This window comes from Leuresthes tenuis, unplaced genomic scaffold (assembly GCF_036924035.1).
Source record: "Leuresthes tenuis unplaced genomic scaffold, fLeuTen1.0.hap1 SCAF_8, whole genome shotgun sequence".
NCBI lineage: Eukaryota > Metazoa > Chordata > Actinopteri > Atheriniformes > Atherinopsidae > Leuresthes > Leuresthes tenuis.
The window spans coordinates 13,709,685-13,737,176 of record NW_027325362.1 but is presented as its reverse complement, the minus strand read 5'-3'; the positions used below and the strand labels follow the sequence as shown (position 1 = coordinate 13,737,176).

The following is a 27,492-nucleotide window of genomic DNA, read 5'->3' as shown; positions in this document are numbered from 1 at the left end:
GCACGGCGGTGTAAACCAGCTCGGCGGGGTGTTTGTAAACGGCAGACCCCTCCCGGACGTGGTGAGGCAGCGGATCGTGGAGCTGGCCCACCAGGGCGTCCGGCCCTGCGACATCTCCAGACAGCTACGGGTCAGTCACGGCTGTGTCAGCAAAATCCTCGGCAGGTAAAAGGGGGGATCCACTACCACCAGAGCCCTATGTGTGTCAAACATCAATCTTCTAGCTGCTACTATACGCGCACCCAGCTCTGTTTCTGCCTCAGTCATCGGTTATATAGGCAGGTCATTTTTTTTTCTTTTACTTCTTCTCTTTTCCTTTTTTTCTTTTTTTTTTTTTTTTTTTGGAGCACAGCAGTTTTGCGTCCGAGAAATTTCTATTCATCACCTGCAGCTCCGCATGAGAATGGCGCCATAATCATGAAATAAATCAAAGAAGGGGACTTTACAGCTAATTATTAATGCTAAAAAAAAATAGATACATATATCCAAGACGAATATAAGGCTGTGTTAATATTACTAGAGACTGTGTGATTAAAAAAAATATATATATCAGAAGCCTGAGAATGATCTAAACGGGAACTGAAGGACAGGAAAACCACAACAGTCTGCGGCCACTACAAACTCATCTCTAAGTAAATCTGGTCATTTTACTTCAGAGCACAAATGCTGTGAGATAATATTTTGAAATATATTTTTTTCAGCTATCAGAAGGCATTTCAGAGGTATTTCATTTCACACACACTGAATGTTTGTCACCAACATTTGCCAATAGGTCATGGTGGCATGTGGTGCATGCAGCTCACAGAGACTAAGATGAGGTCTAAAACTGGGCTCTTTTAAAGCCACTCTGCTCTTTGTTCTGTCCGTCTCACTGCTCATATTTTATAATTATTTTTTTTAATTACACATGCTTTGCGTTCAAAATTCGTTCTGTTCGCCTTCCAGCTGACACTCAATTAGGCCCATATAACAGCACACTCCCAGACCAATTAATAGATTAACGCCGCCATCATATTCTAAGGTGATTCTGTGCAGTATATGTCACTGCAGCAGGTCTAAGGAGCTTTTTCTCCACACAGACGTAGTTTAAGCCACCTTTCTTCATTGATCGCACGACTGGTTTGGTTGTTGAATGACGGAGGGATCCATTCAGGAACACTCACTTTGTCCCCATGCAGGTACTATGAAACCGGCAGTATTAAACCCGGAGTCATTGGTGGCTCCAAACCAAAGGTTGCAACTCCGAAAGTGGTGGACAAAATTGCAGAGTATAAGCGCCAGAATCCCACCATGTTCGCTTGGGAGATAAGGGACCGGCTCCTGGCTGAGGGCGTATGCGACAACGACACAGTTCCCAGCGTTTCATCCATCAACAGGTAGGTGGAAATGACTGCTTAATTTGATCTAATTTAATTGTGGAGAAAGTACCAAATTACCCCCAAAAAGCGAGCGAACAAAGCTGCTTTATTGGGGGGAAACAAACGGAGCAGGTTTAAAAAGGAGAATCAGATGAAAAACAAAAGGAAGTAAGACCAATCGTAGACGAGATGAATCATCATTGAAATAAGCAAGTCTATCTTCACATACAAGGCTGACCTATAATTCCAGCCGAGCCTGTCCGGGGGTGGTCTCACGTGTGCAATCCAATCCCCTGTGCGGCCCATCTCGACACAGTAGCACGGGAGCCGAGGCTGGGGCCGCGAAGAATCACATCTGTCTCGATAAAAACCGATCAATACCGCGTAACCAGATCCAGAGGCAGAAGGAAATACCCGACAAAGCCGTTCGATACGCAGACCACACTGCGGCGGCTGCAGCATCTTTATTGCCAGCCAATTGCAGTGTTTTCCAACAGAGGTGTCACGTTGGCGTATAGCGACTCTCGGCTATTTTATTATTGTTATTATCCTTATTATTATTGTCATTGCTATTATCAATATTATTAGTAGTATTTTATTGGTCTAAATCTAATTCTAAATCAAATAAAATACAAGTATAAACGTCCTGAAAAGTGTTGGTGGGGGATAAAGAGGTATAAAAGAGGTTCTGTGGAGCAGATTTTGCAGCGGACACCCTACACCTCCGCTTTTGCACATGAAGTGGGACAGCAGAGGACAAAGTGTCTTTAGACAGAGGACGCCCACTGCATGTGTGCAGAGTGAAAAAAAAAAAGCCCCGTACCTGCCAGTGATGAACTTTGGTTAGGAGGCACTGTTCCAGAGAGCTGGTCATCAGCATTACATTTTAATGAGCTGAAGAGAGTCTCATAACACATCCAGCTAAATGAAGAAAATAGATGAATCTTTACCAAAGAAAAAAAAAAAGAAGAAGACAAAAAGGCAAAGAAAAGGCAAAGAAAAGGGAACATTAAGAGATTCAGTCTACACTGGGAAGCATTCAACTTTTCTTTTTTAAAATTCATTCTCCGTTTTGACCTGTTGTTCATAAACCGCAGGAAGTATATCCTTGAGTCTGTTTCTGTTTTATGTGTTACTATGGGAAACATCAGTAATAATCTGCTCAGTGTTAAGCTGTGTGTTGGTGGGGGGGTCTATTAGAAAAAAATCTTTGCTTAGAAACCACACTGACTCTCACATTAATAATTAACAAGAGAATCTGTGGTAAAGCACAAATCTGCCTTTTTTCATTCTTAAAGCAGAGAGTCACAAAAATCAGTTTGCCACACTCTGTGTATTTGTAAAGTTTAATTGATATCCATTTCACTGCATTAGACGCACAGGAGATTCTTGAAAATCTAACATTTAATCCAACGAGAGATCATGTGTTGCTGTTGTTGGTAAAGAGGGAAATGGGAAGGATGTGAAGGAGGAAAAAAGGAGTGACAGAAGTATGAGAAAGACAGCAGACCCCTGGTGGTCTCTGTGGTTAAGGAGCTGACCTCTGCACTGTTGACTAAAGAGCTTGGCTTTAAACACATTTTTCCTGCATGAATTATTAAAGTTTACACAGAGACAGGGTTGCACTTTGTTTTGTTGTCTCAGAGAGGAGGTTCCACCCGCTGCACCGTGCCCACTGGACAAAGGCGTACCCATAAATGGCTTTCAATTATATCGATCAACATTTAAATTTTTCTGTAGGGACTTTTTTTTTTTTTTTTTTTGCTCAACAGCCAGACGTCAAAGTCGTTAACTCGCTCACCCAGATTGCTTTTTCAATATCAACAACACAGACTTGAAACAAAGTCCTTGAATTATGAGACTCCCTCTAGTCATGAGGTCAGATAACTGTTGTGGTGAGATGTTAGAAATTCAAATAAAATATTGATGTGTGTTTTTTAGAGGAGGCTACTTGCCTTTGTTGCCCCGCCTGAAGGAGAGAGTATGGAGGACACATGAGATAGTGAGGAGAATGAAAAGAGCCTGATGTACATTTTTTGCCCCTGAGGAAGTTAACCCCTCTGCTGCCTTACTAAGAACTGATAGCTTATTTCTGGCCGCATGCATGTGTGGAGTCTGCCGTCTATCTGCAGTCTGTAAAAGTCTGTTCTTGTCATACCCCTCAAGTGAGATGGCTTCCATGTGGAATTGATGTCAGTATGCAGTACTGCCTGTTAATCAATGTTCTCATGTTCTTCTTTCAATCAAAAGATTACCATGGCGATGTTTTAATATGATGTGATCATGTCCCATAAGAGCTAAAGCTGAGTTTTGCGCAGATCTCACTGTAGCAGTTTGCCTATAACTTCAACATTCGTCAAATTGAATTTAAAATGATTTTTATTCTTTCCATTTTAAAATTAGTGTGATGACTGCTTTTTTTCTATTTCAAAGTGCACCGCAGATTAAAAGACACTGAATGTGGCAGTGGCCTCAGCTTGGAGCAGTGAGATACTATTGCTTTCCTGTCACATATAATTTATAGATCACCATTTGCATTTGCTGTTCCTCGCCAGCATCCGTCGTCAACTTTTCTATCTGGGAGTCCCGATCAATAGGCTCCGATCTTCAGTGAGCCCGGAGGACTGCTGTGTCCTACACTTAGCAAGTAAAAAGAAGAAAAACTACAACAGGCAGCTCCCCGGTAACAGACAAAAAAATGAATGAGAGGAGTAAAGAGAGAAAGAGGGGAAAGAAAAAGATGAGGGCTTTGAAAGACAGCCGCTGTAAAGTACAGTGAATCAGACCAGAGAGTAGGGAGAGTAGAAAAGGGGATGAGGGTAGGAGTGAACGATCAGCTTTGAGAGATGGAGGAAGAAGGAGAGCGCAAGCAGAAAAGAAGGAGTGGGGAGCAGGAGAGGGAGATTATTAGAGTTGGCCAGGTAGAGCCAGTGAAGCTGATCATTGAGGTGAATTGATGTGATTTCATGCTTTGTTTGCAAGATCATTCAGACCAAAGTGCAATGAAGACTTTCCCGCCACATCACATCTTACTGGTGTGGGGACTTTATCATATTTCTAACCTCAGAATCCAGCAAGATTGAATCCACAATCTCAGGGGGCAGCCCCCATTCAGCCGCACACAGGAGCTAAGAGATTGCCCCTAAAGCCCTGAGATTGGCTATTTGTGACAGGGGCCTGAATATGAGGATACAAGCGCCCCAAGCGATGGAGCACTTGTACATGCACAGACGTAAGTGGACGTGATGTGCCATGTTTAAGTGCCCCGGGTTGGCTGATTTGAAATCTCAGCGCTCTGGAAGTAGTATTGATTGATCCATGTCTGTTGTTCACTTTATCAGGATTATCCGCACCAAAGTCCAGCAGCAATTCCACCCGTCCCCTGATGGATCTGTCACACCGCTCTCCACGCCCGGCCATACCATAGGTGAGCACAAATGAGGCTACACACACATTATAGCCCAGTCAAATGAGCTAATCAGGGCTGCTGAAACGACAAAGAAAGCAGCTCAACACAAGCCTGCGTTCACTCGTATAAACACCTAAATGAGCACTACACACACAATAACGCAGCTTCCTCTGTCAGTGCCCAGCACAGCCTCCCCGCCTGTGACCAGTGCCTCCAATGATCCCGTAGGATCCTACTCCATTAACGGCATTCTGGGTATTCCCCGCTCCAACGGTGAGAAGAGGAAACGAGACGATGGTAAGCAAGACACAAGATCCCTTTGTTTTCCATCCTTTTAATTCTCTTCATCACTTGTCTCTTACTTTTTTCCCTATGTGTGAAGAAGTTGGCATTTATGACAGCGCTGTGTATGTTTTGTCTCCAGTGACTTGTTATGTTGTATATCAGGCAGGGCGAGTGTTGAGAGAGTGCTGTGATTCAATCAGCTTTTTGATGCCCTGCGTTTTACCATACAGATACGCCAAAAGAGCTGCATCTCTATTTGATACCAAGCTCATACCTAGTCTTGATATTCTATATAGCTGTCATACAACTCTAAAGCCCTTGGCAAGGCATCAGCACTGTTCCTCTGTGCTTTCATTCCTATAGTGTAATAAAAGACAGAAAAAAGCTCTTCTGTGATTCCCAGCTTTGAAACTATCAGTTGACTAGTCAATTAATATTCTGCACTATACAAATACAGAGGAACATTTTTATTTGGTTAATATTTCCCACTGCAGTGACGCATTGAAATGATGCAATAAAACATAAAAACATGGAAAAATATAGACTCTTTTATTAGAGCACAAGTCACAAGTCGAGAGCTGGCAAGCAAATATACATTCAAGGATTACGTGGAAGGCTATCCGGTCCAAGCCAGAATTTCTCATTCCTAGGTAGAACGAGAGAGTGGACACACACTGCCTGAGGGCTAATAGATTATCGGTTGTGCAAACAATTGGCTTTTTTAATGCCTATGAATTAACATGTCCCTGGTGGAGGCCTGAACAGGTGTAGGAACAGACCGGCGGAGGCAGGGAAGGGGCTACGCGTGGGTATGTGTGTGCGTGTGTGCGTGTGTCTGTGTGTGCGCACATGTGCAATTTTGTGCTTTGAGGTGGCTGATGGGATGATATGGTTGAAAATGATCTCAAATAGCACTTTTCAAAACAGGCCACTTCCTTCTTTTATGTTTCTGTCTCTTTAGTTCTCTGGAGTGGCAACCACTTGGATGGAAGGAAAATAGGACATTGTAAGTTGAAGTTAGACAACCTTCTCTTTTGCTTTGGTCAATCAGACCACAAATGCTTTCTTCTCTCTTGCTGTTTTTGTTCTTTCAGGGTTATAAGCTCGTGAGATGTGGCGGGGAATATTTTTCCAATAAATAATCTCCAGAGAAATAAAAATAAATTAAGCTAAAGTGACTGTAGAAAATCACATTTTCCACGTAATGACATGCAGTTCAATACTAATCTGCTGTGTAGGTTGTGTCAGTCACAGGCAGCTGTGAATTTTTAAAAATAAGACGCAGCTCTCTGCAAGCTAAAGGTCTTATTTTCTCAACTTAACATCTCTCTTTAATTTTTTATTAAGAATTTTTTCAAGCAAGTATTGATGGTCTCAGTTTCAAGCAGAACTGTAAAGTTTCTATGAGCTGGTTTAACCAAATCACACAGGAGGAAGCTATCAGATAAAGTGTCAACATGATTTTTTGACAGATAACTCAGTTAACAGGAGAAAACAAAGGAAAGTAGATAAATATACATACAAATATAAGGGGAGACGGAGTGTAGCATAGATTTTACAATGTCTCATTGAACTTTTTATATGTCTGTAAGCCAATCAACTATTTTGAGCTTAAGAGTGTCACATGACCGGTCCTGCACATAAAAATCTAACCATGCTCTTTATTAGAAAGCCTTGCACTGTCCTTGTACCGCTCGTGCTGTGATGGTGGCGGCTCATGCTCCTGGTGTGGCTGAAGTCAGTGGTTGCCCTTTTAGGAAGAAAAAGGTCCCCATTACTGCAGGGCTGTACAGATAATGTAGTGTGACACGCGTTATGTACACCAGGTCCCTGTAAGATGAGCCTCAGGGACATAGGTGCCATAAGAGCTATTAATCTGTCCTTGTCATGTGTTATTGCAAATTAAAAGTAGCATGTTACACTGGACGGCTTTGAGTGAAGATGGTAGGAGAAAAAATAGAGGCACAGGAGCCGAGGAATGAGAGGGTTTGGGGGGGGCAGGTTTGGGCAGCCTCAACGAGAACTGAGCAAGCAATAATTTTAGGATTTGTGCATGCATATACATTCACCTGTGCATGTCAGGTTTTTTTTTTTGGTGTGTGTTTGTGTGTGACTTTTTGGCTTCAGATGCTTTTCACATAGTGAACAAGTGACATTTAAAGAGAATTTGCAATTCTGCTGAGAAAAGCTATTAATTCACAAATTAACATCCCCTCTACCCCCTCTATTCCCCCTCCTTCTATCTTGGATGTGCAAGCTCTTGAAAAGACAAAAGAAATAGCCTTAAGGGGGGAAAAAAGAGAGTCTCAGCCCTATCTGTGGAGAGATTGGTTTGCATGTCTGCAAGAAGCGATACCAATTATGCCAGTGCTGGGAGAATGCGTCTCAATGTGCCCCTCTCCTTTGCCGCTCCCACCACCCACCACTCTCCTCCACATCCTCCTCCCACCATCATCACCACACACACCACCACCCCACCCCAATCTATCCGTAGCCAGATTTATTTGTGTATCTCATTACAGGAAATGGAATGTTGTTCCTGCCAAATGCATTAATAGTGAAGTGGGGAAATTAGCCTGTTGTACAGCACGTTCACACTCAGTCATTTAAAGCTATGGTGGAAGTGGAAGCCAAGAAAAGACAGGAAGGATTGGGTGACAACTGCCATGTGTAAAATGTGTAATACAGTGCACAAACTTTGAGCCTTTCAGTAATTTCTTCAAGATGATTTTGAGCTAATTCCTATGTACAACACTTTCTGGAATTTATTCCCTTTTTCTAAAAGAGCTACAGCTTTATGTAAATTCAGTGTTTTCCGAGTCTTAGCATACAGTGACAAGTTACCCCTGACCTTGCTGCTGTTTGCAGTCAGGTTGATGTGACCTAACAGTATGTTTTCTCTCATCACTGGCATACCATGTCCTGGATGGAGCCCAGTGGAGCTCCGGGGAGGACAGGCAGCAGGCAGCTACGGTGATAAATTAGATGGAGAAAGCAAAGGTCATAACTTGTGATTGTAGCGTGGGTGTGGGATGAGTGTAGAAGGAGCTGATGAGTATGTGAGAGGGGAGAAAGAAATATGGCCTTGCAGGTTGTTCATTCATGACACAAAAGAACGACCGTAGGCAGCCGGGATCATATCAACCTTGCTCAATAGCTTGAGAAAAAATGAATACAGTTGCTGTGTTGATTTGTACGCGTTTGTATTTGGCCCTTTTGGAGATCGACCGGAGCAGATCTTTTAACCCATTTGCAGAGTTTAAATCAGTTAGTGCGTGGATTTGAACCTGGGCCTACACTGGTTGGCTAGTCAAGCCAGTCCATGACAATGAGTCAATAGAGGATCACTTTAGAAAATAAATGCATCCAGAGCGAGACAGAAAAAAAATGGAATCATGAGCACTATGATGGCCCTGATGGGGTGTGTGTGAGAGAGAAAAGCTCAGGTTTGAGAGTGGCCACAGAGCGTAACACAGAGACAAGAAGCTGTTAGGGCCCTGACAGTAGAGGAGGCACAAAAGGGCCCACATTGCATTCCTCCTCCTCCAGCTTCTCTCCTCTTTCTCTTATTTCATTTATCTTCTCATTGTTCCCCTCTTCTTACTGAGTGCTGTGGTTTAAACATTTGCATTGAGCAGCATGGCTGTTTGAGGCCACACGTATAGTTGTAAACAATATACAATGTGATCAGTCACAAAAATATATACAGAGAGGAACTCACTCAGTGGAGAGGAATCATGTCAGAGAAAAGTCAATTATGGGTAGCAATGCCGGGAATTAATGGAGCGATGCGTTACTCAGCTTGAGGAGGGAGAAAAGGCATGAGAAAAGTAGGGAAACGTTAATTGCATTTCCAGAAATACACACCACACAGGGTGGCAATGTTAAACGGCAGGCTGGTTGAGAGGAGGAAGATGACAGCAAAAGAGGACAAAGAGGAATAAAAGATAAGAATCAAGTCATATTAGAGAGGAAGAGGCTGTAAAAAATATCCTTATTAGCAAGCACTTTTGTCTGTAATTCATTGTATTTTCTCAAAACAAATGAACTATACTTTTTTTTAATGGAAAGGCTTGTTTCAAGAATATAAAGCAATAGTCCCACTGGCATATGCTCATTAAGATTTTTGCTATGCAGACTCTTTCTGGACAAAGGTAAACAGGAAATAAACCTTATATTTAAAGGTCAGTTCACTCAACTGCCTAATATTGTAAATGTTATATATTATTATATATATTCACAAACTGAATTAAAATATAAGTGTATTTTTTTTAATTAATAATAAACTTTTTGCATTGGTCTAAGAATATAAAGCAAAGTAAATAACACACTATTGACACAGCCTCAGACCTGGCAGTGAGAGCAAATATCAAATAAGCATTACTTTGCCTGCTGACAGTTGGTACACTGGTTGGTGGTGCTAAATCGAATTAATAAAGCTCTTAAACACGCTACAACATAACAGGATCTTAACAGCCATGGCAGTGTTGCTGCCTCTCTCTTTCCCTCTCCCCCCACTCCACCCACCTCTCTCCTTTCCGCTTCAGAGGTTTCATAAATATAGCTAGCTTACAGGGAAGGAGTGTTCACCCTCTGGGTATACCAGTTTGTTTGCTCTCTCTCTCCTTTTTTTTTTTCTCCCAAGCTCAACAGCATTTTTAAAAACATCAACAAATGATCCACAATTTGTGATAGCATCATTTCACCTATCAGCGCAGGGTGAATACGTAAACGGTTCACTCGCAGCCTCTGATCTAAGGAACCCCAAATGTCATTGATTTACGGAGAGCACCAGGCAGTGTGTAGGAATTCATTTGCCTTTCAAACAAGCCTCCTCCTCCAGTCTTGTCTGAGATATCTTATCACAGGGACAGGAGAGATGAAAGAAGGACATTAAGCGCTACCATGCCACCACAGAACACTAGCATCCCCCTTAGAGACAAAGCAAAATAAAAGCCATTGTGGTTTGTTTTGCAATAGCTGCTGTCATTGGTTTTCTGTGAGTGTGTGTTTGTGTGTGTGGAAATGTTAACCTAATGGAATAAAAAACATATAGCGTTGTCAAATAGGACTATTTGGAAATTAATGCCTTCTTGGAGTTTGTATTGAAATTGCCTAGTTCACTAAAAAATATCAGAATAAATCATGATGAAATGCATGACATTTGGACACCAAGGTAAAACAGTGTGAGCTCAAGCTGATCAAAGAAAGTATGTACCAGATATAGCATGTGTGAACGTCACCGTAGGAGATTCTTGTTTTTATCTCCTCACACGTTGGTGTTAAAACAAAGAGACGCAGTCAGCTGGTGCCATGGGAGTGATAAGAGAATACCTGCTGAGACACCCGAAGGGGTTGAAGAAACACTGAGAAAACGAAACAAGCCAGTCAGTGAGACACACGCACACGCGATCTGACAGCCAGGCTTCACACTCCACTTGACACACTGACTGTCAAAGGATGAATCTGATTTATTGCAGCTATCTTATGATGTATGTCAAACCTGAACCTCTAATAGCAAATTCTGAAAGTAAATGATTTACTGTTATTCCAGTTTTAAGGAAAAATTGGCAATAATTTCGGTGACATAAATTTGAAATATATTCACATAAAGTATGGAGTGAAAATGATTAAATGAATATCTGAACCAAAGAGGATTAAACGGACTTCTACCATTTTTAAAACAATAAGACATTTAACATTAACGTAATTAATATACGTTCAGATGTCCAATCATTTAGCAAGTACCAATATGGGCTTTTTATTTTGCTGAAGAAGCTTTTGTTTTTTTAATTTAGATCAGAGGAAGTGCACTAAAAAATTTCCTATGAAGGGAATCTGGGTTTTCTGCTGCCAGGTCAGAGGGCTTGATTAAGTATGTGTGGGGACTTTCAGCCTCCGTAGTGAATGACAAACACTTGCCATTGATCAAGCTTGCCTCTTTTCTCAGACCAGCTGATACGTGGTAATTAATGACTCCATTTTCCTTTGTACCACAAATAACAATCGAGTTTCGTACAGGAACACCACCTCCTACACCCCAACCTTCCAGCCAAGACAGCTGTTTATAAAGTAAAAAGATAAGATATTTTGTTAACTCATGGTAGCAAAAACACATCTAGTAGATGAAAAATGACGGCATAAATGTTGCATAAAGACAAAGTCAGCATACTGTATGTCAACAGACACATTCCCATCTACACGTACTCTCAACTCATACGCAATTGCAGTCCTCTATTCCATTCTCTCCATAGATCTATTTCTTGGTGCGAATCGGGTTCATCCTCTGGCCTCAGCCATTGAAAAAAGGTCAAGCAGCCGAGCAGAATGGCAATAACGCCCCTGAAATGGTACCATCAGTGGAACATGATTGATCAATTGAATTCTATAGCACAGAAAAATGTGGGATTAAGTAGAGTATTATACGCACAATGAGTTGAGGCATGATGTTCATTCCAAGTTCATTTCGCCTCCCTCCTCTGCGAGCGGATCAGGCAATCAATAGCGGCCTTGCATATCATATATCACCACTGGCTCGCCCAGGAGAGAACATAATCTGCTGCAAATTTAGAATGACAGATTTGTACGGGAGCTAAAGCCCTCATCCGCTGTTGGTGGCGCGGTGTAGGGAGGAAAGGGAGGAGGCAGCCAGTAGAGTGGAGGTTCCTGGAATGCTGGCTGGAGGGCTTAGCTCTGGATTTTTCTTTTTTCTTCAGTGCTCAGGAGATGATGAGTGAGCAGAGGGAGAAGTGCAGTGGTGGCGGTTGGCTCCCTGGACAAGTTGATAGGGTCAGAGATCAGAGGAACGAGGGAAGCATAGGCTCATTTGTTTATAGAGAGTGGGACCAAGTGAGGAAATGCATACACTTGCCCTCAGTGCCCTGTCCTCATTCGGCCCTGAGTACCATCCCCACTCCATTCTGCTTTCCAAAAGACAGGCAATATGTGGGGGGTGGAAAGAGAAAGAGAGACAGAGAGAGGGAAGGGTAATATGTTCAGGAGGAAATAGTTCAGTTAAAAAATGGCTCTCCATTTCTCGCTGGTAGAATGAGAGGCTCTGTATGTAATCGCCAGCCCTACTTTCTCCTCCTGAAACATACATTCTCCCTTACAAGTATATATTTGCACTGAAGGTAATCCATCAATTACCATAGACCTATCACATGATGACCGGGCTGATGGTGGCTACAGGGAGCTGTGGGGGACGCAGCTTGAGTGAGAGTATGTATGTCAAAGCAAGAGACAGTACCTCTGAAACACAGAGAAGGAGATAAAAGCTAGACAGTATGGTGGGTCTCCCTCAATTTCCTTTTGCTCCTTGTGCTATCGCGCTCCTATCCATAGACTTCACAGGTTTTCTCTTTTATCTAACAGTGCTTTAATAATGTCACGTGAAAAGACTGGAGCCATGATGAGGAATGTTGTCCCCATTCCCTTCTTCCTCTCCTTTCTCTAGATGGCTCGGATGGCTCAGGACCAGGCAGCGACTCTCAGGGCAGTGTGGAAAGTTTAAGGAAGCACCTGCGAGCAGACGCCTTTACCCAGCAACAGCTCGAGGCCCTGGACCGTGTGTTTGAAAGGCCATCTTACCCTGATGTCTTCCCCACCTCAGAACACATTAAACCTGAACAGGTTCGCCACACAGATTTATCTCCATAACTTGAAATTTGCTGCAGCTTTGTTTATTTTTTTTGTGGCTTTTCAACCATATGTTAACTGGTTTGGTTCTCACTCACAAACAGTTCCTTTACCAAAACCAACAAAAGATAATTCCAAATAGTCAACCTGGTCCCGCGAATAAATGTAAAATTCTCACAATACAAAACATTTTTTATTTATGCTGATGAACCTGAAATCTGTAATATTTATGTGTTTAGCTGAGGGGACGGGACGCAGCAGCCAATAATCCAGGAAAATTATGTTTTGTGCTGGTATGTTTTTACAGTGTCTGTTTTCCAACCCTTAACAGAGAAGTATTTAATTCTTAACCTTCAAAAAAGACAGCAACTGAAAGTGCAAGCAAACCTTAACTTAATCCTAATATTACATCTCAAAGAAAAGTTGTTTTAGAGCTTCGAGGGTTGGGAGTCAAACTTGTATTTTTAGGTTTGATGATTTGCATAGCTCCATCCTCATCTCTTTTAACTTCCAAATGCAGACGTGTGGCCTCTAAACAGTCACTTTGTGTACATTTCGCATGGCCTGCTGACTCTAAGTTCCTATATCAAGTTATCTTGCGCCCAGATGAAAAAAACCCTTTAAAAATCATGTCTGTGAACATAAATTACACATCCATGAAACTGTTTTCACTTATTTCTGTGAGAGTAAGTTGGATTAGTCCACATGAAGTCTCACCAATCACCAAGTTTGGTTGCATTAACATGAACAACGGTATGAAGAGTCAAAGACTAGGAACATGTCTTCAACAATGACCTGCACATGGACAGGAAGTCTTGGCTTAGAGCCACTGGCTTGTCCCCAGAGGCATAGTCAACAGATTACAGGTGACTGGATTCCAGATCACAACAAATGCATTTTGACCGCAGCATCAGTTTCAAGTTCTGCATACAATTTGATTTTCTGTATAAAGTCTTTGAGCCTCTGCTGAATTTCGGTAGATGTCCATAGTGACACTAAAAGTCATGTTTCATTGAGCTGTTTCTTCACTGATTTGCTTGTTTGCTTTCATGTATTAAATACTACTCATGTACTACTACTACTCAAATGTATTTCAAGTTCTTAATATATATAGCTTCATATAAATATGGGGACCATCATTAGGCTTACTGTTGTTCTAGAAAAGCCTAGTTATATTATTTTGTGAACGAGCAAACTGGTACATGTGACAGAAAGCTCTGTTAAAACTTCTTGCTCAAAGCAACCTACAAGCCTACAGCCTATTACAGAGGATAACCTTTATTTACATTCATTAGACTGTTAAACAACAAGAGACTATTAATTTTTCCATTGGAACTCTATATGGGTGCCCATGCAGCCTTAGCAGTGCCCTAATTGAGTTCATTTTCATCTCTGCGCGATCGTGGGGAATTACAGCGGCGATAAATCAGAGGGACAGCCCCTCAGCCTGCTTTACAACCCCTAATGCAGCTAATTACCAAAGTGATTTCTACGGCAAGATCAATACCAAAACGAATTGGAAATGACTTGCAATCACAAAGAGTGGAGGAGAAGGTATTAAAAAGGCGAGAGGGGGTTGGAGGAAGGGGGAGAAAAACGGTATCAGAATGGTCCAGAAAAATCAGTTTTAATTTAATGTAATATTAATCAGACTGCTTTCCACTCTCTCTGTGTGCCTCCTTTTTTCAGCCTGTTTCCAACACCCCCTCCTTTTCTTAAACTGGTGAAAAGGTGGGATATTAGGCTATTAGGGGCTTGTCTGGTGTCTGCGTCAGGGCATTAAAAAGCCATTTTGAAGAGGCCAGGTTGAATAGGCCTCATCCCTCCCACACTTCTGGCAGCCATGTGGTCAGGTCATTCAGGACCCTCTGTGCTTGCCACTCGCCCTCCGCCCAGTCCTGCCCAGCCCTATCCACAACCCATCTGCATGACAAAATGGCTCTTGTGCTGCTCAGGCCCAGTGGAATAGAGAGGAACATCCAGCCTAGTGCCAGGGAACAGTTGTAAGCAGACAATTAGAGTTTATCTGGGATAGAGGCAGACAAGACTGGGGTCACCAGCTTGCCCCTGTGGGACCCCAACCCATTGAGACAAACAGATGCACACATGCACTCTGACACAAACACTCACAGACACAAATGTGTGCACACACACTTATCCTTTCAATGAAGAACTGGGTCAGGAAATGTCATCTCATTAACAAACAGGAGTCATCACAACAGCAAGAGTCTTAACCAGAGATTAAAGTGGATAAATACTAAAGATAATGAAGTTTTCTACTGCAACACAGTAAATGAAGTATAAGAAACTGTCAAATGTCAAATTTAACTGGAAATTTTTCAGGATGCATAAGTGCAGTGGAAATTGAATACAATAAAGACCTTCAATAAAAGTTCAACTGCAAATAACAACATAAAAATCAGAGAAGAACGCGCAAAATTAAAACATTCGGCGAAAAACAGTTTTTGTATCTATCCTTAGGCAAAACACCAAGACTGAATTTGAGGTTGTACTCTCCATAAAAAAAAGAAAGGAAAAAAAGCACCACATGTCTCTCCCGTAACAAAGCCCTGAATGTCTCCTCCCTTGACTGGTCACAGGGATGACTGCAGTGGAGCACAAAGAGCCAGCTGACACCCCGTCCTTTCACTCCTGTCCCATTCCCTCTCCCATCCCTTTCTCCCTCTCCGCCTTTTCCTCAGACAAGCCCTAATGTATGCATACATCATCATAGGTCTTGGTAAAGGCACAGGGAGCAGGGATGGAGGTGATGTTCACAGAAGTCACAGGAAATGTTATGATGGAAACACAGTAAGAGGGTCGGAGAAAGCTTTCTCAGATACACCATGGTTTACACTGAAACATATTGTATATGTTGTTAGCTAAACTGGGAAATCTTCTGTGAATCTGGCATCTAAAAAATAGCCATAACCTTAATCAGATCTCAACCTAATCTGTTGGAATGTGAAACTAAATAAAGGCAGTGTGAGCTGTAACCTTTGATTGCCACCTGCTCATGTGTTTATTTGTCCACAGGCGAATGAATACTCCCTCCCATCTCTGAATGCCGGCCTGGAGGATGTGAAGCCCAGCCTCTCCACCAGCGCCAGCTCTGACCTCGCCTCCAGTGTCTCCCAGAGCTACTCTGTTGTGACAGGTACAATCTGATTCATGCTACAATGATCTCTAAAAGAATGCACACAGTTGCAGAAGCCAAAGACATCTGCACTGAGGTGGTCAAACTTAGTCGATGCTGAGAAACAGGGCAGAAGTATGACCCTTGTATGCTATCAACTTCTTCCCAGTCTTCTTTTGTCTCATTTCACCAAATTAGTTTATATGTTTTCCAAATTTATTTCATCATACTGACATGAATTAAATCCAATTATCAACAGAACATAGATACTGAGAATCTACCTGCAAAGACTTATATTCTGGGATTTGGCAGGGATTCACTTTTATAGTATTACTGCATACAATTCCAAAAATAGAAACAAGTAACACATGCCATCTCATTTACAATTTTAAGATACTGACTCCCAGTTTCTGATAGGATGCGCATTTTCCAGGGGCATAACATTGATCACTAAATGATAAACCTCTCTCAAGGCACTTTTTGAGGCACTTTGTGTTTATTTCTGAGGGATTTCTGCGGTAATATATCATCTGAGCCCATTAAATCCAACAGGTCTTTCACACACAACTCGCCAATCTGGGCCACTGTGTTAGCCCAGATTGGCTCGCTAACAGATTGACTGGGAGCACTTCTCCTAAGAGACAGCTGCTGTTCTCGCCGCTGCATGACGTTGTCATCAAAGGTTATCATAGCTTGTTGATTGACAGCGGCTGGAATGGCACACAGTGGCTGGCTGGCTCAGGCTGCAGACAGAGAGAGACACCCAGGCACAGACAAAATGCAGAAAGCAAAAGAAAAAAGAATGAAATCACACATTTTTCCAGCTGATGAGTTCTTTGCAGTTGTATCTTCTACTCAGAGTCAACAGGCAATGGCAGGTGCAGTGTATTAGATACCGTGTAATATCTGTATCATGTAACCCACGCATGTCCACCTTGTTTTGCTCTATGGCTTCTTTTGCTATGCTGTCCAGGTTGATGGCCACCTGGTTAATTGAAATATTGTTTCATTGTGGTAGTTGAGACTCTTTCCCAGGAGAGGTTAGGTTTACTGACGGCTACACCGACTTCAGAACAATGTGCCAGGCTTTTAATAAAAGTCCCATAATTATGCAGTGGGAATCAAAGTCACTGTGGATGTGTGTGTGGGGAGTGGGGGAGCGGGGATAAAGAGGAGGACAGCATGATTGAAAACTGCATTGCCCCATCTCATATGATCCCTGTAGTCCAGACCCAGAGTCAGGCACATGGGAAAAGAAAGGCCCCCATTTTATTATGTGGGAGGTAGCTTTGCCTCAGAAAGTTGGGCCTCAAGAGAAGAAAGGTGTGTTTTTGTCTTTTATGCCAGGCTCCACCTATGAAAGTGGTCTCGCTCTGGGGAGCACACTCATAGCAGGTGGCCTTCAAGCTACCTGGGGGCCTGGGGCCTCCTAAAGCAATGCATGTGAGGGCCACAGACTGCATAGAAAGGAAGCAGACTAACAAAACTTTTCTCAAAGTGGAATATGACTGCATGTTTCTGTGAAGCCATTTAAAAAATGTATCTGTGTATTTTTAAAATCAACTAAATTAAACTCTGAAGTAATATCCAGTTAACTTTTATGACTGAAACTATGCAAAGTAATACATGAGGCAGTGTGTAGGTTGTTAGTGCATGATATTATTTTTTCTGCCATTAGCACACCCTGTAAATAGGAGTGTATGCCAAGGCTGAAAAACTGCTAAATTACCTTCCTCACTTAGGCTGGGATCCAATTATCAATAAATTATGCTCTGATACTGGATGGAGCTACGAGATTATATTCATTCTTTAAATGTTTTCTGCTTCCAATTAAAATGCATGCAGTTATTGATCTTGTTGATTTTTATGTCCTGAAATTTGCATAATCTATTAAAGATGAATGATTAATGAAGTGCTCACTTTTGCATTCCAGGGGCTCCGGCGAAAGCAAAGTCGACAATCTTTTGTGTCCTCTGTTTACCCTGATCAGTGAAAGAAATGGTTTCTTAGGAGGAGGGCTTACAGTTAAATCAGTGACATGCTAAGTGCTCTGAAACGCACTGATTGCATTTACTGTAGTAACATGTCATAATTATTAAAAATAACCAAATTAATGGAATTAGAATAAGTCAATGGAAGATCACCAAAACGAGACTTTTCTTTAACATATGTATATACATATTTACTCATCGCCTTCTGATAAATAGTATCGGTCTTGTCTGACTTGGCAAAATTTGTAGTACTTGTGTGTGTTTATATTCAATTGATGAACACTTTTAATTGTTCAGTGTGTCCGTGGACACAGCATCGTATGATTCACCACTGCTCTCTGGGTGCCTTCCAGCATTTTGTGTGCACACATTTCTATTACTACCTGAACAGATTAAGCAACTGTATCCTGCAGATTCTGCACATCTTTAGTTAATCTAATCCAGACAGAATCATTATATGAGGAACAAATTATATTTCAATACTGTTGCCATTTTCTGTAGCTAAAAGGGTTACACCCTGTGAGAGTTCAGTGGTCTCTGTGCAAGCTGGGCTAAATAATCACTCTCAGCAGAGCCTGTGGGAGGGCTAGGTGTAAATGGGCACCCCTCTGAACTAGAACAACTCCAGCAGATGGAAATGGTAGATAGTTTTACGTTCCTTATTCTTTTAAAATGAATGTATGCATCTATTTCTCACTCTTTTGCAGAAAGACATGAGAAACCTGATTATGTGAAAGAGCTGAGAGCTTTATCTTAGATGGTTTTTTTCATCGCACACGCTGAGGCTCTTCTAATGTGTTGGCAGAGGCAGCTTTTTTTCTGCTGGATAGCAAACAATAAGCAGTCACCTTACCTGCAGTGCCTGGTCTGGGGCCTGGTGACAAACTGCTCGTCTCAGCTCAGTTAACACCTGCAGCCCCAAGCTTTGAAATTAATTCTTACCCCCCCAATACTCGCACTAACCTTTGAGCACACATTTGATAATGAATGACATTATAACTGTGGATGGGGAATTCAAGCTATTTGTCTCTGCAAATGTTCTTTACTCATTCACAATTGGATGCAACCTTCAACTACTGCTCTTTTGTTCCTTTGAGTGTAAGTAGTTATAAATTACCACAGCACCAGTGTAAGAGAGCAAAAGTACATGTTTAAATGCTGTACTTGAGTATGTCCTTGTTAAGCTAAATTTAACTCTTAATTTTCTACAGACTCCTCACTCGGTGACTTTCGTACTGACTACATACAAGGGAAGTTTCGCTTTGAACAAACTGAGGGAAAGTTCAGTGTATTCTGAATGTCAGCCTTTCAAAGCTGGAGTTTAAAAAATGCACACCAAAGTTCCTCGGTGTACGTTTAAAACTGAAATGTTCACTTGAGAGTTGTCTGTTGTAGGTATATCTGAGAGCATCACTCCAAAGATTGCTGTAGGTTCCTAACAGTTCATTTCTATGGTTGATGGGCACTATAGATGTGGTATCAGTAGTGGTGCAGAGACTGATGTTGGAGAACTCTATACCATCTCCCTTCTGTCAGAGATCTGTTTGCTGTGGAAAAAAGGTCCCCATGGACCCTGAGTTTATCTTTCATCTCGATCATCAGGGCTTGTGATTTGACAGGCTCCCTTTTCCCGGGCGCTGCCTCATCTCCAGGACAATAAGCAACACCATGTCTGATTAGTTTCAGAGTTCAGTGGTCTTGAACGCAGCATTTGTATCAGTTGTTGTTGCGTTGTAACCCCTGTCTGTTTGACAACAGTTGCTCAGGAGCTGAGAAAACAGAAGCCTATAGTAGTATATGCAGAGGGTCTGAAATACGGTTTAAACAGATTTGAATTTTGACCTTGACTACCTAAGCTGATCATTTATTGTATAAACTAATATTTTGTACCAGTGTAATTAAAAAAAAAAAAAAAAAAAAAAAAACAATGACTGATGATTGCCTCAAAAGTATTGAAATTTAACTCTTTTCAAATATAACTCTAATAGAGTTTTATAAACTCTGATCTTGGTTGTCTTTAGAGGAATTCAAGTGGAGTTAATTATTTTATACTTCTTGTGGGCATTAATTTTGGGAACAATGGCAAAACTTGTGATTTCCAGATGTGGAAAAAGCTGCTTAATGGTATCTCTCACTGAGATAAACTGCTAACATCAATGAGTGCCTGGTTTCGGGGCTATAGGTGCCCAATTTAACTGCATGGTAGCTGTTTTTTTTTTAACTAAATATGATATACTTCGAAAGGTCATGTGACATAGCATAGGTCTACCCACCTAATTACAAGACCCACTAACTGTGATATTTCTGCTCATACAAGAGAATTAAATAGACCATGCTTTTAGTGGTCTGATTTAAAATGTCCATATATTCACAATGAAGTTCCCTGATATTTATCTGAGATGGATTAGTGTTTCTCTGTTTAAATACACTTTTAGAGCTGTCATAAAGACAGGAGGAGAAAAGATTTGGAGAACCTGCAACAAAGCACTCAGCTGCGTTCCCTGATTCTCTTGTATTAGGTTCTTAGGGCTGACAGGATTGCATCCCCCTTCAATAGAACAGCCCTTATCTTAATGAGGAATCGCAACACACAGTCCTGTTGTAAAACAACAATGATGAGGGAAGCAGCTAATGAGGCTATCATGGTGCCGGGAAAGAGCCATCTCAGGCTCCCGCAAACAGAGCAGGCTATGCAGCATGGCATGGAGAGACCAGAGACAGAGCTCACATTGATTGTATAGGTTCGAGAGGCAGAGCTGAATGAAACATGCCAACACTCATCAGCCAAATTAGATCCAAGTGTGGAGTTTTGAACTGTCTACAAGCCGATTGTTGGGTTATTTGTGGCAGTGATTTTGTTGTGAGAAAGCATCCATGAGATTATGTTGTTTGTTTTCCCAAAACCTTGGGGAAATTTTTTATGCATTTCAGCTTGATTGATCAGGCGCGATGTGTTGCTGCAACATTTCACTGGTGTATGTTTCCGCTTAGTTGAATGAATTACTGATGGATGCATATGAGATTATTATTATAAGCTATGTAAATGAACAAATCAAGTGCTAAAGAGTATTTTTCTGTTCAGTATTCATATACGATTCCTGGTATTTAGTTAATAAAAGAGGGAGTAAATGTATAAAGGCAAGTGCACTTCTTGTAATGTTCCTTACTCATTAGGGACACTTTGATTCAAATGATCAGTCTGATAAGAATTTGTAGTCCCTTCTGTGTTTTCTTGACACCATGTGGTAGAATTTCCATATGTGAATAGTAAATCTAGAATATTCTGCTTTGACAGATATGTTTTTTGCTTTCTTTTTGCTTGTGTGCAGTAGTTTTCCTATTCATTAACTGGCCATTAATAAGGCATCCATCCCACCATACCATGTGTGACTGACATAAATGTATGTACAGTATGTGAGGCATTCTGTGTCTGCATCCTATCAAGTTTTTTTCTTTTCTTTTTTTTTCCACCTGCCAGACTCTCACCCGTCATATCCACCTTCCATGTGTGTAAAGCGGGAGCCCCATGAGGCATCCTTTGCCCCCTTCACCCCCTCCTCTGTTGGGGATTCTGGTCTAGCTGACATCTTGCCCCACCAGTCCAGCCTCTCTATAGATGCCTCTACTCCCAGCTACCTTGCCCATGCCCACGGCCCTTGCTACAGCCAGTATGCCAGCCAGCCCTTTATAGCAGGTACAACTTTACCCATGAGGCCCTTTAGCCAAATAAAAATTCAATCAATCTCATACTGTTCAGCTGATTTATATCTGTGTTCATTTCCAACCATTAAAACACCGAATTAAAGCTGCCGCCTCTCACTCTGCTTTGTGGCACTTCTGTTGTGCATACAGGAGCTAAACTGACTGTTTGGCCCTCATTAACAGCAACTGCTCTCTTCCCCTCTCCACCCTGCTTTTCTCCACATCTGACCCCGTGCTCATCTCTTGGGTTAACAATAGACTTTCCAGCCTCGTGATAGGCTCAAAGCCTGGGTGGCCAAAGCAGGCCAAAAGGGACGGGGGGTTGAAAAAGCATAGATGTAGGGCTGATACTGGGGCCTAACTTCAGACCCATTGCTCCCAGTCCTGTGTGCTCCCTTATCCAGCCAGGCCCGATGCCTTTACTGTCAATTACAGGCCTGAATGTGGAGCAGAGAGCAGAAAGAGCTCTCAATGGCCTGATGCTGCTGTCAGTTTCAGCTGCTTATAAAACAAGTATATTACTGATGTGTTATTTCAGTCTTTACTCCAAAGTACATGCAAACAACCCTGTAAAATAAACCGGTCACCTCCCATTGGTGTAACCCTCATTTCACCTTTAACAGGCTTGGATTGGCTCTTTGCTATTCCAAAGAAATTCTATAATGTGGAACATGAGCATTCAACTTTTTGAACTATGTTGCAACATGCTACATATTTGTGAATGTTGGTATTTTTTTTTCTTTTGATGTTTTGCATCTTTTCTTTAGCCATTTGAAAAACTGGAAAGAAAATGGCAGTGCTTTTTATTCCAAGTGTCTATGTGCAGCATTTTGCTTTGGTAATTTTCTTTCTTGGCTATATTTTTACCATGAAATATCCAAGTTGTAACATTTACAACAAGATCCTCACTAGACCTTGTTTTTCCCATTTAAAAAAATACAAGTAAATACAATTAGACGATCATATGATATTATAGGAAAATTCTAGATAAAAGCCCCGTGTTGGTTACATTGGTTATTAAATGGCAAATCATGTCTCCTAAATGTTGTTTGTATCAAAGAAATGTACAAACAAATGCATTTGGTGGGAATCTAGTCAGCCAGAATTGCATTTCTAGCAGAGCTAAGAAACTTTAATTAAAAAATGTAGATATGGAACTTATCAGTAAAAAGTTAATTCATAACGTATTTGAGTTATTTTTCTTCGATATTCATACGTGAAATACAATTTAAGCTCACATCAACTGAAGCACAAGATTAGTAAAAAACTTTTGTTTCTTTAATTTTCGTGTTTCACTTGGTTTTGGACTGACTGAAAAAGTCAGCAGCAACTTCAAAGAGATGTGCTGATCTTAATTAAGAGTTTCTCTAACTTTTTTTTTAGCACTAGGGCCTTTATTTGAAAGTTCCTTGACAGGAAATGGGGCAGAGAGAGGGAAAAGACATGCATCAACGGGCCCCAGGCCTGGACTCAAACTGGGACGGCTGCTAAGCCTCTGAATATGGGACACTTCCTTAACCCATTGAACTAACCGGCACCTCATAACCAAAGTTTTTTGTTGCCTTCTCGTTAGTACAAACTAAACTCGAATTGCAAACTTCGGATGGGTGTCAGCTTTAACAGTTGTAGTATTGAAGAATAAAAAATCTGGTTTTCTGTGTTTGAGCATCCCAGTAATAAGGAGCATCCTTTTGTGTACCTGCAGGTCGAGACATGGCCAGCACCACCTTACCTGGCTACCCACCTCATGTCCCCCCCACAGGACAAGGCAGCTACCCCACCTCCACACTTGCTGGAATGGTTCCTGGTAGGTGATACTACCCCTTTTTTTTTAAGATGCCACACGTATTATAACAAAAAGAAAGCTAACATGGAAGAACACACTATGGCGAGAGTGAAGATACCCTAAAACGTTGATCCTGGATTGAAGCAAGCTCGTTATAGCTTTGTAAGTCTGAGGTTAGCGTGCGCTTAGCGTCAGTGGATGAGGACATTAGATGAACTCAATAGGCGATCACCACAATCAGTGGCCGTGTGATAGGACAGTTCCTCTCAGTTACACTCCAGCTCCCAGCGCTCATTACCCTCGCCGTGTCCACACAGCGCACTCTCACCAGCCCCGTCGATAAACACTGCTTTTGCTCCTCTCCTTGCCTCCCCGGACACCCAGGGCTGCAGAGCGTATCTCTTTCCCCTCTACTTAACCTGCAGTTCAGGTTCACAGCAAACAGTTAAGGGTCAAAACACAGAGGCGTGGAGGGCCTGTAAATATTTAAATCACTATCTCTCTCAGGGATGAGCTCAAGTTACACAACAAGCAATGAGGATGCTATAGCTGCCAGCGTGTGGAGATCCGTCCTCCAAACAACAGAAAACACAATTCCCTCTATTGCTTTAAGACAAGCACTTGACACATTGACCAATAATCAAAGAAGACAATGCAGCACGTAAAGGTGAGCTTAATGTGAATGATTCATGAAGGGAATTTATTATTAGATTATATACCACTCTGAATGTTTATAGATGAACAAACCCAAATCACATACAGATACAAAAAAAAAACAGAAATATCAGAAAAGCCCTCTTAATCTGGGAGTTATGGAATTTTTCATCCACTGGCCAATGTCTTATATTTAGTGACTGGGCCTAAACACTGTTAAAGCAAAGGCCAGTCCTCAGCAGCTTCATATAAAACTCAGCTTTTATAGTCTCATAAAAGAGGAAACCTGTGGACCTCCAGCATCACTCTCTGATAGCTCTCACTCTCCCATTCTTTCCACCGCAACCTGTGCAGGGAGGACAATGAGAGTCTATTAGGGAGCTTTGAAGCAGGGTATCATTGAACAAAAGAATTAAGTCACAGTAAAAGAGAAGAGGAAATCCTAAAGATTAACAGAGGATTGCTGAAACAATCAGTTCACCTGAGGGGTCGCGAGAGAAGCAGTACAAGTGGCCAGCATTATAGGGAGCCCTCAAAAACATTGCTGCTTTGTGCAATTTGATGAAAAGCCCCATTTGCATTTTGATATTTAAAAAAAAATATGTGCAGCCTCTGTTTATTTGCTTATTAATCATGACTGCTTTTACCTATTTGTTCTCCAGGAGGGGACTTTTCTGGAAACCCTTACTCTCATCCACAATACACAACTTACAACGAAGCTTGGCGGTTCAGTAATCCAGCATTACTAAGTAAGTTCATCAACTGATTGTGCATTATTTGACTTCAATTTGATCTGGATTTGTTCTGAAATTATTTAAAAAACAATAATCAACATATCCAGGCTCTGAGCAATCCCTCATAAACAAGTGTCTTAAATAATGTTTGATCTCGTGGTTTCCAACGGCTCGTTCTTCTGTTAACTTTCAGGTTCCCCTTATTATTATAGTGCCGCATCCCGTGGCTCCGCACCTCCCACTGCTGCCACTGCCTATGACCGCCACTAGTTACCCTGGGGACCAGCTCAAACTGCAGGGCCGGAGCTTTGGCCTCCATATTGTCCCTGTCTGAGAAAAAGTCAAAGGGAAGCGAGGAGGAATCCCATATGAAACCCCGTCATCTTGCGTGATGTGGAGGAAGGATGGGCGAGGTCGGCACCGGTGCACCCAGTGTCAGCGTTCAAACTTTGGGTCAGAGGGCCCCATGGGCGTTTGGAGCTCATGATTCACGCCCTTACTCTCTCACAGACCTGAACATTTCCAGAATGACTTTAAGAGATTATATAAATATATATATTATAAAATATAAATTGAAGAAAAACAGTGTGAAGAATACCATGTGGAAAATTGTTGTGGGTTTTTAATTTTGTTTCTCTGTTGCTGTTGTTGTTGTTGTTATTTTATTCATGGTTCCTCACATTCCTTTATGTAATTAACTGCAGTATTTTTCTGCTCTAAAGAGAGAAGTCAAGGGAGATGACAATGGTTCCACAGCTTGGCAATGTAGCAACTAGAACCGGTGTTGTAGGCTCTCTTCTGATCGTTAATGAGATGCTAGTTCGACACTGTAAAAGGGGCTTTATTCTGGTGCTTTGACTATGTCTTCTGCTCCCATTTCTCCTCTCTCACCTAAAATATCAGAAAAACCCAGCATGAGATGAAACGTTTACCGACCAATGGCAACATCACACTCCCTGTGGCAAACAATCAGATGTAAAAATGTAAATCATTTTGCAAAGTATTAAAAATGTGGTGAGCACCAGTTTACAAGGGTCTCACTAGAATTTTCAATACTTTAAATTATTTTTTTCTGTCACAGTTTTTCTAATATAAACAAAGGTCATCAAAGATTGTTCAGAATCACTATCACATTCCCTCATTGTTCTGTCTTTTGCTCCTTTTTTGCACTAACACCTCCTCCACCTTTTTTTTTTTTTGATTTAGTACATTCACCTAAAATTAAGTTCAGTTTAAAGGCATAGGAACAAAATTATGTTGCATCTGTGTAAAACCACTAAGCAAACAAACAAATATATCTCTGTGTGAACATGCATCCAAGCTTCAGACATTATAAGTCACAGCAATGTGGCGACATGAGCAAACCCTTTCAATCCAATTATATTTATTCAGCTACTTAGTCATACCACTAGATGCCTACACAATTATGTAAGTTGTGTGCAGTTGTGCAAACTAACTGTAAAACAGCTTTTAACAATTGCCTTATGAACCTGTTTTGTCAACCTAAATTCATATCTGCTCAATAAAATTAATTGCCTTTAAGAACACATATTCACCTCCCTCCATGAGGTCATGTTCCACTCTCCACAGCGGCTGAAAGGAAATACAAATTCATTTTGCGTTTCGGAAAATATTTTGTGAATGTACTCTTTAACTACATTTGCCAAAGACTTAGTTTGATATTTAATATTTTATTTACAGTATATGTGTGCATAATTAAAGCAGTATTATCTTTGAAATAAGTCAACAAAAAGGTGAAATTCAGTGGCTCGATATTCTAACAACTGCAACAAAGTGCTGCTTTATAGAATGATTTGTGTATAATGTGAAGACAATTCTTCTCTGTAAATATAATGTCACACACATGCACCATTGCAGTATCATACTATACTGGCTCCCTTTGTAGATAAACAGACTGAAAAAAAAAAACATGCATTACATTTGTGTCCTAATGTAATGTTGTGCTCTGAACGCAGGCACAACTGCTGTATAACCTATGGCTACGTCAATAGCAGGTTAAAAACGCTAACATCACATAGGTTGTCTTTGTCATTTTGTTTTATTTTCATGATATTGTCATGATGTTTTATGTCACTATGCAATGAGTTTAATGGCTTTCTGTATCATGTTTTGTTGTTGGGCTCAGAAAAAAACAATCCCACAGAGAACAGCATAAAAGTGTGAAAAGAAATCCTCCAGTGTGAAATAACTTTTTCACTTTTGCTCCACAAATCTTCTTAAATGAAGATCAAGCTCAAAGTCCTTGGCAACATCGAAGACGTTGTCCTGTTTGATGTTCGTAGATGTTGTGATCATCATTTAAGTTGTTGATCTTTGCCTCCATATTCGGAAACAAATTATTCTCAGCCAGCCCCTTCTCCTCCATTCCTCCATTCTGCTACCAGTGCAGTTTTCACTTATTTTGCACAAGCTAATACATCATATACAGTACCAAGATTGTGTGTCATTGCTGAGGACACCAGAAAACAGAGACAGTGATCCTGCTCTCCAGGAGAAGCTATTCTCTAGGAATTGCACTTGGGATTTGCCTATTCCTGTCTGCTTGCAGCTCGACATATCTGAAAATGAAACGAGGCACAGCGCACAGTGCGAGCAGTCAGGCAAAGTCTTTGCTTTAGGAAGTGGAGCACCTCTATTGGACTGGGTCTTCTGCTGTTGTAAAGATGATACAGGAGATGTGTCATGGACATAAAAAGGATTTCTGATGAAAATCTATAAGGAAAGCCTTGTGGCCTCAATCATTGTTCTGTTTCAGTTCGGTTCCAATTCTTTTTTTGT

The 27,492-nt window shown here is 41.3% G+C and overlaps 1 protein-coding gene across 1 annotated transcript; it reads left to right on the top strand.

Moving 5' to 3' along the window:
- Nucleotides 1-27,492, top strand: pax2a (paired box 2a). The gene is made up of 11 exons (XM_072390925.1): nt 1-165; nt 1,179-1,376; nt 4,700-4,785; nt 4,945-5,064; nt 6,014-6,058; nt 12,509-12,684; nt 15,727-15,847; nt 21,296-21,511; nt 23,225-23,326; nt 24,622-24,708; nt 24,906-27,492. Exons 2-11 carry the CDS (start codon nt 1,291-1,293, stop codon nt 25,025-25,027), a joined length of 1,161 nt encoding a protein of 386 aa, XP_072247026.1. The 5' UTR covers nt 1-165; nt 1,179-1,290; the 3' UTR covers nt 25,028-27,492.